The 17045-nt window shown below is 38.2% G+C and overlaps 1 protein-coding gene across 1 annotated transcript in view; it reads left to right on the forward strand.

The window, feature by feature from the left end:
- Positions 1–17045, forward strand: part of LOC101016150 (dpy-19 like C-mannosyltransferase 1) — a 108192-nt gene that overhangs the window by 87945 nt on the left and 3202 nt on the right. The window contains exons 14-21 of the mRNA XM_031665863.1: positions 824–925; positions 3046–3117; positions 5034–5083; positions 8106–8130; positions 8845–8982; positions 9674–9749; positions 11364–11487; positions 12630–12755. Coding sequence (XP_031521723.1) covers positions 824–925; positions 3046–3117; positions 5034–5083; positions 8106–8130; positions 8845–8982; positions 9674–9749; positions 11364–11487; positions 12630–12755 — 713 coding nt within the window. The remainder of the gene's footprint in view (positions 1–823; positions 926–3045; positions 3118–5033; positions 5084–8105; positions 8131–8844; positions 8983–9673; positions 9750–11363; positions 11488–12629; positions 12756–17045) is intronic.

Consider the following 17045-nt stretch of genomic DNA (forward strand, 5'->3'; position numbering starts at 1 on the left):
TCTTCTCCCAAGAAGACACAGTATTTTGAAATGCTTCATCACATACCTGCCACCATCTAGTTCCTACTCTTACCCTGTTCCTTCTGCTTCATGTAGCTATCATATAGAATTTAGTCATGGTTTGTCCTAGATATAATTTCTCCTCTTTTCTTTGGTCATTGCTTTTGTAGACTATAGTGAACTTGAACATTTGGCAAATGTATTCTGTCTTTGTGCCCTAGTTTTCTTGTTTATAAAGTGAAAATAATTCCACCTTCCTCACATGGCTTTTTGTGGGAGGTAATGTGGCAGTGTGAGTGAGAATGCTTGATAACATGTGAATAATTATGTGGGAGGTGATTATCAGTCAAAAAGTACCTTTTATTCCAATGCCTGCCGATTTCTACTTCACTCAAGTACCCTTTTCAATCTCCTTTTCAGAATTAGTATTTCCTTTTCTTTACCCCATAGCCCATTGTGCTTTTATGATTAAGAGATGTCTGTATGTGTTCTCAAGCCCAGAGCTGCTGGTAGGCTCCAGCAAGGGAGATACTGTGTAGCCTGTTACACCAGGTTTAGCACAGTAAACTGGGAAAACCCAAAGGAAAAAGCCTTTGGGATGTTGATGAGTGTGGAAGGTAGGGTGTCGTCGGAGCTATCACTATTCAGCAAAAGAAGGGAACTGTGAAGGTGGAGGGTATAGCATTTCCTTTAACAAAAGCAACCTTGGTATGGGAACAGTGGACTGCGTAATGTAATGAAAACTATTTTCAGATACTATTGAAATTAAAATATATTATTGCAGTGTATGGCTTAATGTAATGGTAACTTTATTTCTTACCAGGCTCATATTGGCAACTTATTAACGTCAAAATTCTTCAGTTATAAGGATTTTGATACTTTATTGTATACCTGTGCAGCGGAGTTTGACTTTATGGAAAAAGAGGTAAGATGTGATTTCTAGTTCTGTTTCCTAAGGTTTTGGTCCATACATTTTTCATAAAGGGTGCTCCTCTTATATCAGACTCTTTATGTGCTGTTATCTCAGTTTGATGGAAAAGGAAAATCTGGCAGCTTAGAGGAAGATTTTTCTATTTACATTAGTGCAGCTCCCTGGAATATATGGCCTTTACTCATTTTGATAATTTAGAAATAACACATTCAGACGAGCAGTGGTTTTCTAGGTGAGTAAACACAGAGGCATTTCAAGTTGCCATTTTTCTGTGATAGCATTAATTTAGTCAGGCTCTCAAACTCTTACATTTCCACTCATTTTGTGGTTATTTAAATAGATATTTGTTTTGAAACATCAAGTCCAGGCTTTTCATTCCAACAGCATTTTTCTTTCTAAAACTGTATTCAGAGATTTAGAAGGAAAGCAGAGAGTAGTTTAGTGGATTGTGAGACAGAAGCCTGCAATTTTGCTTGATGTTCTTGAACAAGCAACTCTCTTTCCTCGTGTTATAGTTTACTAGTTTCTAGTAGCATGCCATAAACAGATATTGTGAAGACAAAATGAGATAATACATAGGAAAGTACTTTGATATTTTAAATATATAAATATTCAAATAAATAAAATATTAATTTGCAATACTTTATGAGCTGGTTTAGTTCAACAGACATATATATATGTGCCTTTTTAACACCATCAATGTGGTACTGATTAATTATATTATCTGTGTCACTCCTTCAGAGTGGTGTGTGTGTATATGAAACTGGCCAACAATACTCTATTGACATGTTAGTTTCCCTCATGAACCCACTGTGTTAGCCCAGTGTCCAGAGTTCCAGACCAGTGGATGCCAGGGCACCACACAGGAAACTTTTATCTACCAGCTGTTTGGAGTTGAGTGTGTTCTGCAGAGGTACTCTTTACTCCAGTGGCCTGTCAGTCTTCATTTATTGTGTTCCGGCAAATGGTTTTGACACACAATGACTGACAAAGATGTATGAGTTTTAGTGTTAAACCCGCTGAAACAAACAAACGAAGCATATCTTGCAAGACATTGAAATGCATGTTCATAGGGGATCAAGACTCCTTCAAATATTAGAGAATTAGGATGTGGTGGAAGTTCTTTAACGTTATTGAGAACATCATACATACTGCTACAACCTGAGAGTATTAAACATAAGTTATGTGATGAAAGAAATAATTTATTGAGGCATAGCATGACTTCAGCTAATTTGAAGAAAATAGCAAAGCTCTTTCCAGCATGCCATTCCGCATCACTGTATGTATCTGAATTCATCGGGACTGTGCTGTAGAGACAGAGTAGTGTCAGTTCAGGGAACATATGTTCCAATTATAGTACACCCGTACAGTGTATTGTGTGGTACACCCATACAATACCCATAACATGCTATTTCCTAACATGATATCATACTGACATGGAAAGATGCTTAAGATATATAATGGAGTAAACAAAATGATATAGTCTTATTAACCCATAATTAACACACATAAAAGTAAAAAAAGTGTAAAAGAGCAACATTTTAACAGTGGTTTTTTGGGTGGAGAGATAACTGAGAGGTGCACAGGATCACAATGTGTAGGGCTTTGTTATTAAACTTATTTCTATTTTTTTCTGCTACTAAAGAAAATGTAAAAGTCTTTTGCTCCCCTCAAACGTCGATCATTATTTTGTTTATGCATGAGAGAGAAAGAGAGAGTGTGTGTGTGCGTGTGTTTCAAGAATTATATTTTTATCCCCCACAAAATATACAGGAAAAGCTTATTCCATTTAAAGGAACTTTACATACCTTAGATGACTATTAAGGTGGTCTCTCTAGTTAGATAAGTAGCATGCAAAAAGTGAACAGTAATCTCTTCAGTCACATGTCACACTTACAGGGGTTTAGGTACCGTATTTTTAGTGTTTCAACTCAGCATTTTGGGGCAGTTCATTTCTGTGGAAATGCACCTTCCTTTTTATGATGGCAGGCAGTGGGTAGATTGGTGAATGTTCATATTTCTCTACTTTCAGAAATTTACCTATTTCATTATTTGAAATGAAATTTTGTTTGGTTAAAATATTTCCTTCAACAAAACATCTCTTTGAATTTCAGACTCCACTGAGATACACAAAGACATTATTGCTTCCGGTTGTTCTTGTAGTGTTTATTGCTATTGTTAGAAAGGTATGTCTATCACTTAAGAGCTCTTTCTTATAATAGAGTATTTTCTTGTTTTTACATAGTACTTGCATATACTTGGCCACATATTAATATGATACAATGTTTTTTATGGGCTTACTATAACATGTTCTATGTTTTCTTAATGATAGTTTTTGATAGACATTTATATATCTTCAAAATATTCTATCTGCTAGCATAAAACAGACATCGGAAAAGGATGGCTCAAGTTTAGATAGTCATGTATTTTGGAAGACATGAACAGAGACCATACTGACCCAGATACAACTTGCGTGTGTAAATTATTACTGGCTTCTACCTTTAATGTAATATTTCCCTAAAATATTTAATATATACCTTTCTAAGTGATTTGTGCAGTGTACAGTAACTCCTGTGTTTATTATTAATCAGAAAGAAAAAAACAGAGTATTTGCAATGTGTTGATGAACTAGATAAAATGTTTAGGTCCCCAACTTGGCTTTGATAATAAAATTCTAAGCCCAGATATAAATAAGGTCAATGGAAGTGTGATTTTCCCTCTCTTTTTTTCTTTCAAGAATTGTGCACTCTGTAACCAAATGTGTCTTAAGAGAATGAGTAGAAGTTAATCTGTGATGGAAAAAGAGATGACAGACCTTAAAAGTTTCCTGATCTGTAGCCAGTGATTTCTGTGTTAACACAATTTCATTTATTTGTAGACTATTCTGTATGATAACAATTGTTCATATTATGTATTTGTACTCTGCTTTGTATGGAACATTTTCACATGAGTATTTAAATTGGTTATTCGACAGCCCTGTCGGGTAGACAAATGTTATCCCCATTTTAACATATGGAACTGAAAGATCAAAGATGTTGTTAGGAGCCTCACATCATGTCCACTTAAAATCTAGGGAAGAGTGAGACTCGGGCTCTGCACCTTCCCTGTCATAGGGCTACATCTGGTATTCAGCTGTGTACTCCAACAGCACTTTTCATCTCTAATCAGTTAATAGTTCCTGCTGTGCGCTAGGCTTTGTATGTGCTTTGCACTTTTATACACTTTATGTGGATGTGCACCTAGTGGGTACTCAAAAAATACTAAGCATTGGCCATCCAGAACATATGCAAAAGACAGGATCCTGAGTGGTGAGAGATGATGAAAACCATTAGCTAGGCTGTTTCATTTAAAGAAGAAAAGATTCAGATGGAAAGCAGATAATTATTTTGAAATGTGTTAAAAGCCTGCCCCTTGAAAATAAGGTTACACACAATCTGGCTCCTTAGAATCATGGCCAATTCCAGGTGGTAGGACTTATGACCAGAACTGATCTCGACGGATAAGGGAAGTGTTATAGATTCAAGCAGCAGCTGAGTGGTTCTTCTAAGGGCTGGATTACAACCTGTCAGCAGTGTCGTAGAGAATGTTTTACTGGAGATAGGATTTTAGATTAGACGACCTCCCGTTATTGCTAAGTATGAAAGCACAGTGACTGTGTTTTGAATGCTTCTAGCAGTGATTATCAACCTTTGAGCCAACTCTCCAGTTTTCTGTGTGTACTGTTAAGGAGAGGTGTTGCCAACAACATTGGCATGGTGGAAGCAGCACTGAATGTGAATTTGAAGCCAGAAGATCTGGTTTCAAGACTGCAGTGCTTCTTAGTAGTTGTCTGCCTACAGGGTGATCATTTAATCCATCTGAGCTTGTTGCTCATTTACAAAATGAGGATGATATCATCTACCCAACAGGGCTGTTGAATATTAGCTTTGATCAGATACTACACAAATATAAGATTATGTTGTTGTGATTATTATTTTCTGAGTTATCTCTTATCTCTATACTTATATTTTCATTAGAAGTTTTACAGTTTAAAAGATACTTTGGTTAAAATATTGTTTTTCCCAACACCGCCTTTCTAAAGTGTTTCAAAATCTGTTTACAGGTTATTAGTGATATGTGGGGTGTCTTAGCTAAACAACAGACACATGTAAGGTAAATATGCTATTAAGAATTTTATTACCTCCTCTGTTCATTTATTAAATAGATATTTACAGTGTATTAATTTTATACTTACATGTTGTGTACCTAATATTTGATAATACGTATTTTTTTGTGGTCCATTCCCTTCTTGGCGTTTCTTCTTATTTCCTATCTGTGTAGAACACAGCACATCACTTATTCACCCTTCAGATGTCATCCATTACAATCTGACAGTAGCCCTACACATAATCTACACTTTCGAGAAGGACACAGTTTTGTACTTCAGTTCAGCAGGAAAGTAAATTGATTATGTAGTGGTTTTGGACGAAATGGACTACCTTTGGGAGAATGAACAGGGGAAATAGAAAACTAGTTCATACTTCTCACTTTTCACAGAAAATAAATTTCAGATGAAGCGAAATTGGGTATAGGAAAAAATAAAACCCAAAATTAACCAAGAGAGTATGTTTATAATCTAAGAGTTAGAGAGGCCTATAGCATGCTTGGTATTTTCCTCCATCACACCCTTTATCTTACTCTCTTACCATTTATCACCCTTTGTACTTAAATGTTGATGTGTGACCTGTGTCTCCTGAAGGGAGCGACCATTTTTGTTCAACAGTTTATATACAGTGCCTGCAAGATAGTAAAAAATAGTAGTTGAATGAGTGAGTATTTACATATGACTAATGAACGTGAAAAGGTAGTCTTGATCCTATGGTAAAGACATTCAGGCTAAAGTGAAGACCTTTTCACTTCTCATATTTCTAAAAATTAATAGTATATCCAGTGCTTGCAAGAGTGGGAGGTAGTGGATGGGAGGGAAGTTTGGCAGTACACAGTAAAACATGTAGTGGGCCTGCCCTTCAGCCCTGCAGTTCCACCAGTGCAAGTATACCCTCTAGAGATGCTCACAGAAATACAGAGATGATGGGGAGAAATGCCTTTGGTAGTACTGTGTGTAATGTGAGAAATGGAAACATCCAAAATATCTCCTATGATCCAATCATAGAGTGGAATGTTAGGCCATCTTTATGGAAATAGGTCCAGTATACATTATTGAATTTTAAAAATTGCCTGTGTGTGTGTGTGTGCGTAGGATAATTATACTTCTGTTTAAAATTTGGAGATTTTTGTGTGTTTGTGCATAGAAGTGATCTGGAAAGATAAATCCTGTAATTATTAAGAGTGTGGGATTGGAGGATCGAGTGAAGGTAGTTTTAACTCTGCTTTTATTTTTTTGTGGGATTTTTGGGGGACAAGGATTGTTCAATGTATGTATCTATGTATGTGTGTGTGTGTGTGTGTGTGTGTGTATATATATATTTTTGAGACAGAGCCTCTCTGTGTTGCACCGGCTAGGGGAGTGCAGTGGCACAATCTCGGCTCATCGCAACCTCCGCCTCCCGGGTTCAGGCGATTCATCTGCCTCAGCCTCCTGAATAGCTAGGTGACCACCACCACGCCTGGCTAATTTTTGTATTTTTAGTAGAGACGGGATTTCACCATATTGGCCAGGCTGGTCTTGAACTCCTGACCTCGTGACCTGCCTGTCTTAGCTTCCCAAAGTTCTGGGATTATAGGCATGACCCTATATTTTATAATTTGAATATACACACCCTTATATTATTCCCTCACCTCCAAGTCTCTGCCAACATAATGATAAATTATTGCACATACTCCTGAGAGAATCCTTGTTCTCATTTAGAAACAATTTGCTGTAACTATGCCTTTGTTTATACCTGTAACATTTGAGTTGAGGACTAAGGGGGAAAGAAAAGGTTCTGGTTTACAATGCCAAAATTTTTCTTCATTTGAGGTGCAATTATTTTTGAAGAGCTGAGGAAGAAGCTACAAAATTTCAGCTCTAGTATGCAACTCTGGAAGAGGAAGGTAGAACTTTTCACAGAAACAAAGCTGTCCCTTCAAGAATAATAACTCACCTGTGGAAACAATTATAGGGAACCATTGAGTTTCATGGGGTTTTCAGTTCAAATAGCATCAGAGCTCTTTTTTGGAAGAGGAGTGGCATGTTGACATTTTATTTTGCATAACTACCAAAGCCCGTGTAAAAAGGGGAAGAGTAGGACATAAATCTTAACTATGAAAGACGTGAATGCCAATATTCTCTTTACTCAAAGATCCAGGAAGTAAAGTGGGATAGAGGCAGCATGATATAGTAAAAAGTATGTTGGTTCTGAAGTCAGTCAGAATACAGTCCTGGCTGCTACTTAGTAGCTCTGTGATTCCCTTTCCTTGGCTGTAAATTGGGGTAATAAATGGTTGTAGGATTAGAGTTAATGGAATGTACTAAGCATATTAACATTGTAAGTACTCAACAAATGGTAACTGATAGTTTTTACTAGGTGTGAAAAAAGAATAAAGAAAGAACTGTTTCATCTCCTTCACTACCCCCTTATGTGTCCTGAGTTTGCTAATATATCAGTCTTTTTGAGGCCAGATTCTCAAATTAGATTATATGCTACCTGGATTAACAGTTTATTGATACACTTGTTCATTCATTAAAAATGTTGAGCTCTAAGTGCCAGGTATTACTCTGGGTCTTGGGAACGTATCAGTGCTTAAGAAAGAGAAGGTGTGTGTTGTCAACTCACACATTCCCGTCTCTGACCAGACTTCTCCCTTGAACTCAGATTTACACATATAATCATTTATTTGTCATCTGTGCTTGGTTGCCTAGTGAAAATCTCGAAGATTTTTTTCATTCCATGCTTTGCTGGGGTATCACCAGTGAGGGAGCTGGGACACCACAGTGTGCCTTTGTTGTCCTAATAAATACCCATCTAATCACATAGTTAGGATATAATACAACATTGTCCTTCTTCATTAACTTTCTTAAAAGAATATAGCACTAGTTTTGGCATGTCAGTTTTAGTTATTTTGATTTGCCTCTATGTGTCCTGAGAGAATGTTATAGAAGTTGTAAAACTCCTATTTACAAGATGAAAATGCAAATATATGAAGTAAGTGCTTCAATAATGAGTTGATAGCAATATATTTTTTTCTGTTCCAGAAAACACCAGTTTGATCATGGAGAGGTAAAGACTTAATATCACTATAATTTTACTATCTTAAAGTTGCATGCATTTGGACTTTCCTTTCTAGTTCTAGTTTCTAACTTTGTTGGCAATTGTCAGCAATCATCTTGAAAATAACCTGGTATGTGTTTTTATGAGAATGCTACATGCAGATTCACTGACCATTCATTTGTTAAAATTAACTAGGAAACTCATTTGTTCTGCTCTGACAGTTGATTTCTGGAGCCCATTTAGACATACATATGAGATGTCTGTTGCACAATTGGAAATCACTTTCCTCTCTGCTCATCTTGCCTGAGTCCTCAGAGATGTGATTAGTTACTGCTCCCATCTCCTAGTGGTCCAGCCTGGTTTTGAGGGCAGTTCCAAAATGGAGCCCTCAGATCTTGAGGCAGCAGTCATTTCTTTTACCACTGTCTTTTCTTGGTCTGATGGTAGCATCCAGGTAGATTCAAAAATGTGGGCTTTCTTAACCACAGGTTTGACTCTGAGAATCACAGAAGCACTTGCCTTAATGACTTGATAATTTTAGCCTTCCACTAAAATGGAACAGTTTGAAAGTGAATTTTAAGAATTGCTTTAGAAATTTCAGAAACCTAAGTAGTAGTACTTTTTGTTACTAAGGAGAACATACTCCTTTCTACATATTGCCAGCTTAGTATTCTTAAACTTCACTAACAATAGGAGTAAAAAATATTTTCTTCTTTCTTTCAGCTGGTTTATCATGCTTTGCAATTGTTAGCATATACAGCCCTTGGTATTTTAATTATGAGACTAAAACTCTTCTTGACACCACACATGTGTGTTATGGCATCACTGATCTGCTCAAGACAGGTAACATGTTATGTTGGAGTATAGCTACTGTAATAATTTTAGCCTTTATTATTGAGTGGCCCTAAAATAATGAATTACAAAGTCTTTTAAGTGGTTATAGTTAAAGCTCTTCATGGTTTTGTACTTATCTTTCTTAAAGGGTAAGGGCCAAAGCTGATCATTTTCTACCTTTCTAAAGACTTTAAAATAGTTGTTGGTGTACAACAAACACTGATTTAGTACAGACTGAGTTCATGAGTGATTACTGCAGGTGCTGATAGAAAGCAGAGCTTAATTGTACAAATAGTAACCTTTTTTTGTTTTGACATTCATATCACAAAGAATTCTAACAATTTCAAGTTATAAGTGCTTGAAAATTATATGGTCTTTTTTTGTATCAAACTTAAACTTTTTTTTTTCATTTGGTACACATTTGTATGTACATTCTTGACTTGTGCTTTTTAAAATTTAGTTTAAGCCTTCCTTGGTGGTTTGTTGCTAATTTTTCCTGGATAACTGCCTCCTTGATCTGTATTCATAGATTTATGCTTCTTCATAGTGTCACCTTTCCATCAGTCAACCAGCCTACGTACAACAGCAGCCACCTCCCTTAAACATAGCAGATAGTCACTAAGCACCTACCCTGTGCACTCTAGGGATGGAGGATAGAGTAGTGGACAGAAAAGTCAAAAGCCAGTGTTTGTAAGCCCTCAAAAAACTTGAAATCTAGTTCTGTAGACATGCAGAGAAAGATCAAGAGAACAAAGTGTTGTTATGGAGTGTGGACTATTTGAATGTGGAAAAAAGTAGCCAGTCTCGGGGTTCCCAAGCAGAATGTTGATTATGTTAGAAAGGCACTACTTTCCTCCTTTCTGACCCCTTCAGGCTGGCACAGGAGAGGAGGCTGGTTGGAAGCCTTTAATCTTGAGTCTTTATCCTGCAGCATGACAGATGATACAGGTTGGCGCAAAAGTAATTGCAGGTTTTGTCAAAATAGCAAAACACGCAATTACTTTTGCAGCAACCTAATAGAAAGTGTCACCCAGGGCAGGTTTTGCAAATGTGGGGTTCCTGCTGGTCACACAGGACCTCGCATTCAGAAGGATCTTGAACTTGGTTGAATGTTTGCTGCTGCTGTTTTGAACGTCTTAATAATTTTTTAACAAGAGACCCCACATTTTTGTTTTGCACTGGGCCTTGTAAATTGCATAGGTGGTTGTGGCTTTACTTGAATCTGGGAGTAGAGAAAGCAGGTTGAGAAAAGAGCTTCCTACATTGTGTTCCACTTACATGAGGCTGATGGTAGAATTCTTTTGATCCCAAAGATTATTATTTTGGGGCTTTTTCTTTAGGATAATTAATCCTTTTTTTGGGACTCTAGCAGAGGCCACATTCTTCTCTGGGAAGAAGTTTTGCATAACATTGCATACTACTTTATACCCACCAATTACCAATGTATTCTTAATTTGGTTTTCGGCTATTTGAGATGGCTCTACTTTTGCAAAGTACATCCTGGTGTAACATTGTTTTGCTATATTAGCAACGAAATGTCAATACAAAAGGTTCAATATGATCACCTGAAGCCAGTGGAATGTAGGGAGTTCAGCAATTTACTACAAGGAAAAGAACTTATAAGTGGATCAAACTCTAAATACTAAAACCAGGTAAAAAAAAAAAAAAAATGCTTATTTTTTAGCTGTTTTTTACAATTTGTATACCTTTCACAAACACTTAAACCCTAGTTACTTCCGTGATCTTACTCTTTGTAACAATGTTGCTTTAGAATATCTAAAACAACAAAGGGAGATATCAATCCTGTTTAAAATTGGTTTCCTGGGGAAATGTTATACATATGTTCTTAGTAATTTATTCTGCCATTTTTATAGATTTTAATTTTTCTCAAAATTTATTCTGTCATAAATGCCACGGTGAAATAATTTTTACTATGTGGCTTTTCTTAATGAATTTTTAATATTAGTCCTTCACATTCCTTCTTGAAATAAACTCACTCATGGAATGTGATATTTTACTCATGTGTGGAAAGGGAGTCTTTGTTGTCATCTGAGTGTCAAATTTTTGAATGCTAAATCATCATCTAGAATTCTTTGTTACTATAAAGCTTTCCTAGTCCATTTGATACTTCTTTTCTAGATTCAGGAAGGATTTCTAAGATTTTTTTCTTGAAAGAAAGAAGGAAAGAAATCTTTAATAATGAGATGATGAAGCTCTATTTTGCAAGGAAAATAGTTTACCCAGACCTGGCTGCCAACTGCTACTTTGTCAGCCATCTGACCTCATTCTAGTTCTGCCATTGAATCTTGAAGTCATGAACCTGCTGGGCCTCCGCTCTGTTACCTGTGAAATAATTGATTTAAACTTGAAAGAGACCCCTTCTCACCCTTACTGAGTGTCTTCCTGAGACCTTCCTTCCTCTTGCTTTCCAGATGCAGTGTTTGCGGGCGCCATGCCCACGATGGCAAGTGTTAAGCTCTCTGCACTTCGGCCCATTGTGAATCATCCACATTATGAAGACGCAGGCTTGAGGTCAGTGCACAGTCTTGCATCATCAAAACAAACCTTCCACGCAAACAGACAGTGAGTGGAAGACGCCAGCAAAGGAATGAGGAATGTTCCAAAAAGATATGATGAACTGAGGCTTATCACGTCGGGGAGCAGAAGGCTGAAATAAGACTACTAAGCTCTAAACAAATCCGTTAAGGCTTCACAGGGCAGGAAAGCAACAACTTTGGGGGCCATCTTCTCTACCAGGCAGAAAAAGGAAGTCATACTATAGCACTTTCCCACAGGTTAACAGGGCTCTAAAATGTCCAAGTTCTTTTCATCCTGTAACTCCCTGAAGAGTTTAGCTTAGAGTGTTTATTAAAGTTTTCTCATAGGTGATTTTTCTTGATTTTGGAGAAGTCATTTGATAGAATCCCATTCACAGAGAGTTTATTCTGGTTTCACCAGTATAGCCTGTTAAGTCTTGGTGTTTTCTGTTTTTGTGATTTTTTGAGACTTTAGAAAATAATTTAGAGACGTGTGGTCTAAGTTATCTTTTTTTAAATTTAATTTTTCATGCAGTTTCTAAGGCAGGTGAAGATATTAATTTTCTAAGTGATTAGGTGAATCTTATTAGCATCTTTGCTGTAACAATGGCGTATGCGTTTACAAATAAGCACCATTTAAAATCAATCTCATCCAAGCTAATTTCGAACCGTTTTGTTAAAATAAGTTTAGTTTTTCTTAAATCTAGAAATAAAATGAAGAACCATTTAATGTGAATTACTGTTGATGTCCAAGTTGGGACTGTTGCAGCTTCAGAGTAGTCCTGTAGTTGTGTTTGCTATAGTTCATCCCTGTTCACACACAGGGTACCTCACTCTTACATGTGATGGAGCAGTGAAGAATTTAAGACAAATCAATAGGTGAACAAACACAAAGATGACCAAGTTTGGAAATGTAGGGGTGCGTTAAAGGTGACCCTCATCTCCCACGACTTGGCCTCCTTCTGCCTTCTGCTTTTGACCTCACTGATGCCCGTTAGCCGGAACTTCCGTGGGGAATTTCCTCCTGACTGGATTCCTCTTCCTTGTCGTCTAGTCTAATTCAGTGCTTTCTTCCAAATGTGTTGATTATATCGTTTTAATCTTGAAAATTTTGTGCCCAATTATTTTTCTTTAAAGAGCCAGAACGAAAATAGTATACTCAATGTATAGTCGGAAAGCAGCTGAAGAAGTGAAGCGAGAACTGATAAAGTTAAAAGTGAACTATTACATTCTAGAAGAGTCATGGTGTGTAAGAAGATCCAAGTGAGTATCAACACAGTTAACATTTTATAATCAGAAGACACGAAGGTTAATTTAAGCACATGGCAAATACTTTGCTGGTGACAGGGGTGTGTATATAACATAAAGTATATGTGGAAAAACTTTTTTTTTTTTTTTTTAAACAGGCTCTCACTCTGTTGCCCAGGCTGGAGTGCACTGGCATGATCTGGGCTCACTGCAGCCTCTGCCTAATTTTTGTATTTTTAGTGGAGATGGGGTTTTGCCGTGTTGGCCAGGCTGGTCTCAAACTCCTGGCCTCAAGTGCTACTCCTGCCTTGGCCTCCCAAAGTGCTGGGACTACAGGCATGAGCCACCACGCCTGGCCTGAAAAAATCTTTTAGATAGTGATTTGGAGACTTTGTTTTTCAGTCTTTATAAATATCTTTTTTTAAAATAATGATTTGTATGTGTGCTACCTTAAAGAGATTTTTATTGGCACTAGTTGATAATCTCCCAAATTGTTCATATTTGCTTTTGATGTTTAAAAAAAATTCTATTTAAAGTTGGATGTATTTTCTTTCAAAAGACTTCCAGGGTCTGAAACCAAGTAATAGGGAGTCTCTTTTGGTGAAGTCAGGCAGCTGAGCACCAGGGGCCGCATTATCCGTACTGGGTCTCTTTGCTACACCATGTCCTATTGATGGATGGGATACCCTGTCGGCATCAACTCAGAATGAAACTTTTCTTTCCCGGCGTTTCACATCTTATTTGAATGGGAAAAGAACTTTACTGTGACCCACATTCTCTTGGGTTTATAGTTTTTAAAAGTTTCTATTTCCACAGAGATGTTTACTAAGCTGAGTATAGCTCCAAGTGACAGTAAGATCTTCAAAGCAGATGTGAATCTAAAGCTATCTAGCAATGTGGCACGTAAGTGACTGGACAGCAGGTGACAGTAGCCTGCTTTTAAAGTACCAAAACATTCACTTCATGAAGAGCACAGTACAGGAAGAATTTTGTCAGAAATAAACACTATTTTGTGGAATAATAATATTTTTAAAATTCTTACTACTCTGTAACTAAACAAAAGTGTTCAAGAGATTGTTATATTTGTGGCTTGATCATACTTGCCCACCATATATTTCAATGACACATATGGTATTAAGACAACATTGTTATAAATATTGAGTCGTGAGTGAAAAATAGTTCTGTGACATAGTATTTACAGCTTTGCTCACAAGGAAACTAAAATAATTGTTGATCATAGAATGATTTTCCTATGAATGTGTGCTCCATGGTTTGAATTCAGTCAGGATTTACAGAAAATATTACTTTGTAATAATTTAGAAAATGCTGTAATCGTTTGTGAATATATATGAAATTCACATACTCACCTTTAACATTGTTATATAAATTTAGGACAGAAAAGTTCTAAGCATCTCATGACGATCTTATCAGGAAATTATATGAAATGAATGGTAGGCTGACATTTGCAATAGGAAGAACTCAGTTCTTAGCATAGCTTTCTACCAGAATTGGGATCTTCTTTATTTCTGTGGGTTTCTCTCTCTTGAAACAACTGTAAGTTACTGGAACATAAAAATAATTTTCATAACCTTTTTTCTCCAAGCTAACAATGAGCCTTGATTCGAGAGTTCATTTTTCCCTAGACCCCCGCATAGAGTCTGAATATGTGAAGGTTGCAGAGGCTTTGTGCTGTAGAGTGTTGGGAGAGCTCCCTGGATTTGCACAGCTCTAACAGTCTCATGTTCGGGTTCATGCTGTTTGCAGAGTAGGCAGAGCACTGTTTTACCCACACAAGAAGGGATACGAAGGCAAATTCAGGAAGTATGGCAATAAACTTTGCACACTAAACAAAATAGCAGACATTGAACTGACTTCAGGTCACTTACGAGCACTCAGACTGAGAGGTGGGGTGCAGAAGAGGGGGTGCTGGATTTCCCCGTCTGGACCTTGACTTGCCATTTATTGTGTCTGTCACAGCAGGAGTTGAGTGGGAGGAAGTTACGAAAGTGTCTCTCTCATCTGTTTTCCCACTCATCAAAACAGCACTCTCCATCTAGTACAAGATCTAAGCCAGGCTGATGACGCACTGGCAGGAAACCCTGGACAGGGCCACTCTCCTTCAACCTTGACACAAAACAGAAGCTGTGCTTTCTGTCCCGACAGGGAAGCAAATGGGGAGTTCAGATAGGAGGGGAAAGTGAAGAATGACTAATATTTACCTAATGTTTACATTCAGAGTAGGAAGTTTCTTGACAAAGCTTTCTTCCAGGTTTGGGACCTTCCTTATCTCCTTGGCCTTCGCTCTCCATTTCAGTTGTGATCAGCCTGAAACCCCAGTAGACTGCTGGGACATGAAAGTCTGTCGGAATGGGGGAAGCAGATGGGGAACTCAGACAGGAGAGGAAGGGAAAGAGGGACCAGTATTCATCTAGTGCTTAATCTGTGCCTGGCAGTTGGTGAGCACTATGTTTAAATGATCTCATTTACAAGTGGCTTAATTGTATGGCTTGGTTATTCCTTAAATATTTGACACTGTGTTTAAATATAAACACTCAAATCTATTTGCATGCAAATTGTAGATTAGTTTTTAATTAACTACAGTTCTCTTTCTTTTACTCCAATAATAGAGTTGACATAAAATACATGTATTTACAAGAAAATTATTCAGATTTCCACTAATGCTATTTGCAGATGGCTGGCCTGGGGAAACCTTGGGAAACTCAGATGAGGACTAAATAGTGTTGCACAAGTCACCCAGGGCTCTCCAAGACAGCTGTTCACCCTCTCTTTTTCCTAAAAGCTGTTAACCGTGGGTCGTTCTCTACTTTCTGTGTGTCTCACTCTCTGCCACCACGGCCCTCAGTGTTGTAACAGTTCAGCCTTGACGTGTATGAGAAAAAAGGTAGAAAACCCATGTCCAGCCATATGATCATAGGTGTTCCGTGTCAGCAGAAACCAGTGTCAGCAAGGGGGTGCAAAAAGTGTGCACTTGAACCCTCTTCATGGGAACTCTCATTGGCAAAACATTTCTAGGGGATAGTTTGATGAAGGGAAGGTAAGAAAAAATTGTGCAGTCCTTTGGCAGAGTGATAATGCTGCCTCTGGAGCAGGGGTCCCCAAGCCCCCGGCCATGGACCGGTACTGGTCTGTGGCCTGTTAGGAACCCAGCCTCACAGCAGGAGGTGAGTGGAGGGTGAGTGAGCATTACAGCCTGAGCTCTGGCTCCTGTCGGATCAGTGACAGCATTAGATTCTCATAGGAGCACGAACCCTATTGAGAACTGCACATGTGAGGGATCTAGGGTACATGCTCCTTATGAGAATCTAATGCCTGATGATCTGAGGTGAAAAAGTTTCATCCCAAAACCATCCCCCTGACCCTCCAGTCCATGGAAAAATTGTCTTGCACTAAACCAGTCAGTCCCTGGTGCCAAAAAGGTTGGGGACCGCTGCTCTAGAGGTTTAGCTTGTAGAAGGGAGCTCGGTACAAGACTCTTGTAGCTGCAATGCTTTATAATGGCAAGATGGGAAACAAAGTATCTGTCTGTAAAGAATTGGTTAATACATATGAGAACTAGAAGCTTTTAAAAACAATAGAGTAGGTCTTTATGCACTGAGATGGAAAAATGGTGCCACATTTTATTGTTCAGTATAGAGTCCCAAAATAACTCCATTTTTGTAAAAACAACTCAAGAGCATCTGTCAGGGTTTTCCAGAGGGACAGAACTAATAGGATAGATGTGGCTGGGTGCAGTGGCTCACACCTGTAATCCCAGCACTTTGGGAGGCCGAGGTGGGTGGATCACGAGGTCAGGAGATCAAGACCATCTTGGCTAACACAGTGAAACCCCATCTCTACCAAAAATACAAAAAATTAGCTAGGCATGGTGGCATTTGCCTGTAGTCCCAGCTACTTGGGAGGCAGAGGCAGGAGAATGGCATGAACCCGGGAGGCGGAGCTTGCAGTGAGTCGGGATTACGCCACAGCACTCCAGCCTGGGCGACAGAGCGAGACCCTGTCTCAAAAAAAAAAAAAAAAAATAGATGTATATATGAAAGAGAGTTGATGAAGGAGTACTGACTCACATGATCACAAGGTGAGGCCCCACAATAGGCCATCTGCAAGCTGAGGAACAAGGAAGCCAGTCAGAATCCCAAAACCTCAAAAGTAGGACAGCTGAGAGTGCAGCCTTCAATCTGTGGCTGAAGGCCCAAGGTGCCCCGCAAACCACTGGTGTAGACCCAAGAGTCCAGAAACTGAAGAACTTGGAGTCCAATGTTCATGGGCAGGAAGCGTCTAGCACAG

The sequence above is a fragment of the Papio anubis genome, chromosome 4 (assembly GCF_008728515.1).
Source record: "Papio anubis isolate 15944 chromosome 4, Panubis1.0, whole genome shotgun sequence".
Taxonomy (NCBI): Eukaryota; Metazoa; Chordata; class Mammalia; order Primates; family Cercopithecidae; genus Papio; species Papio anubis.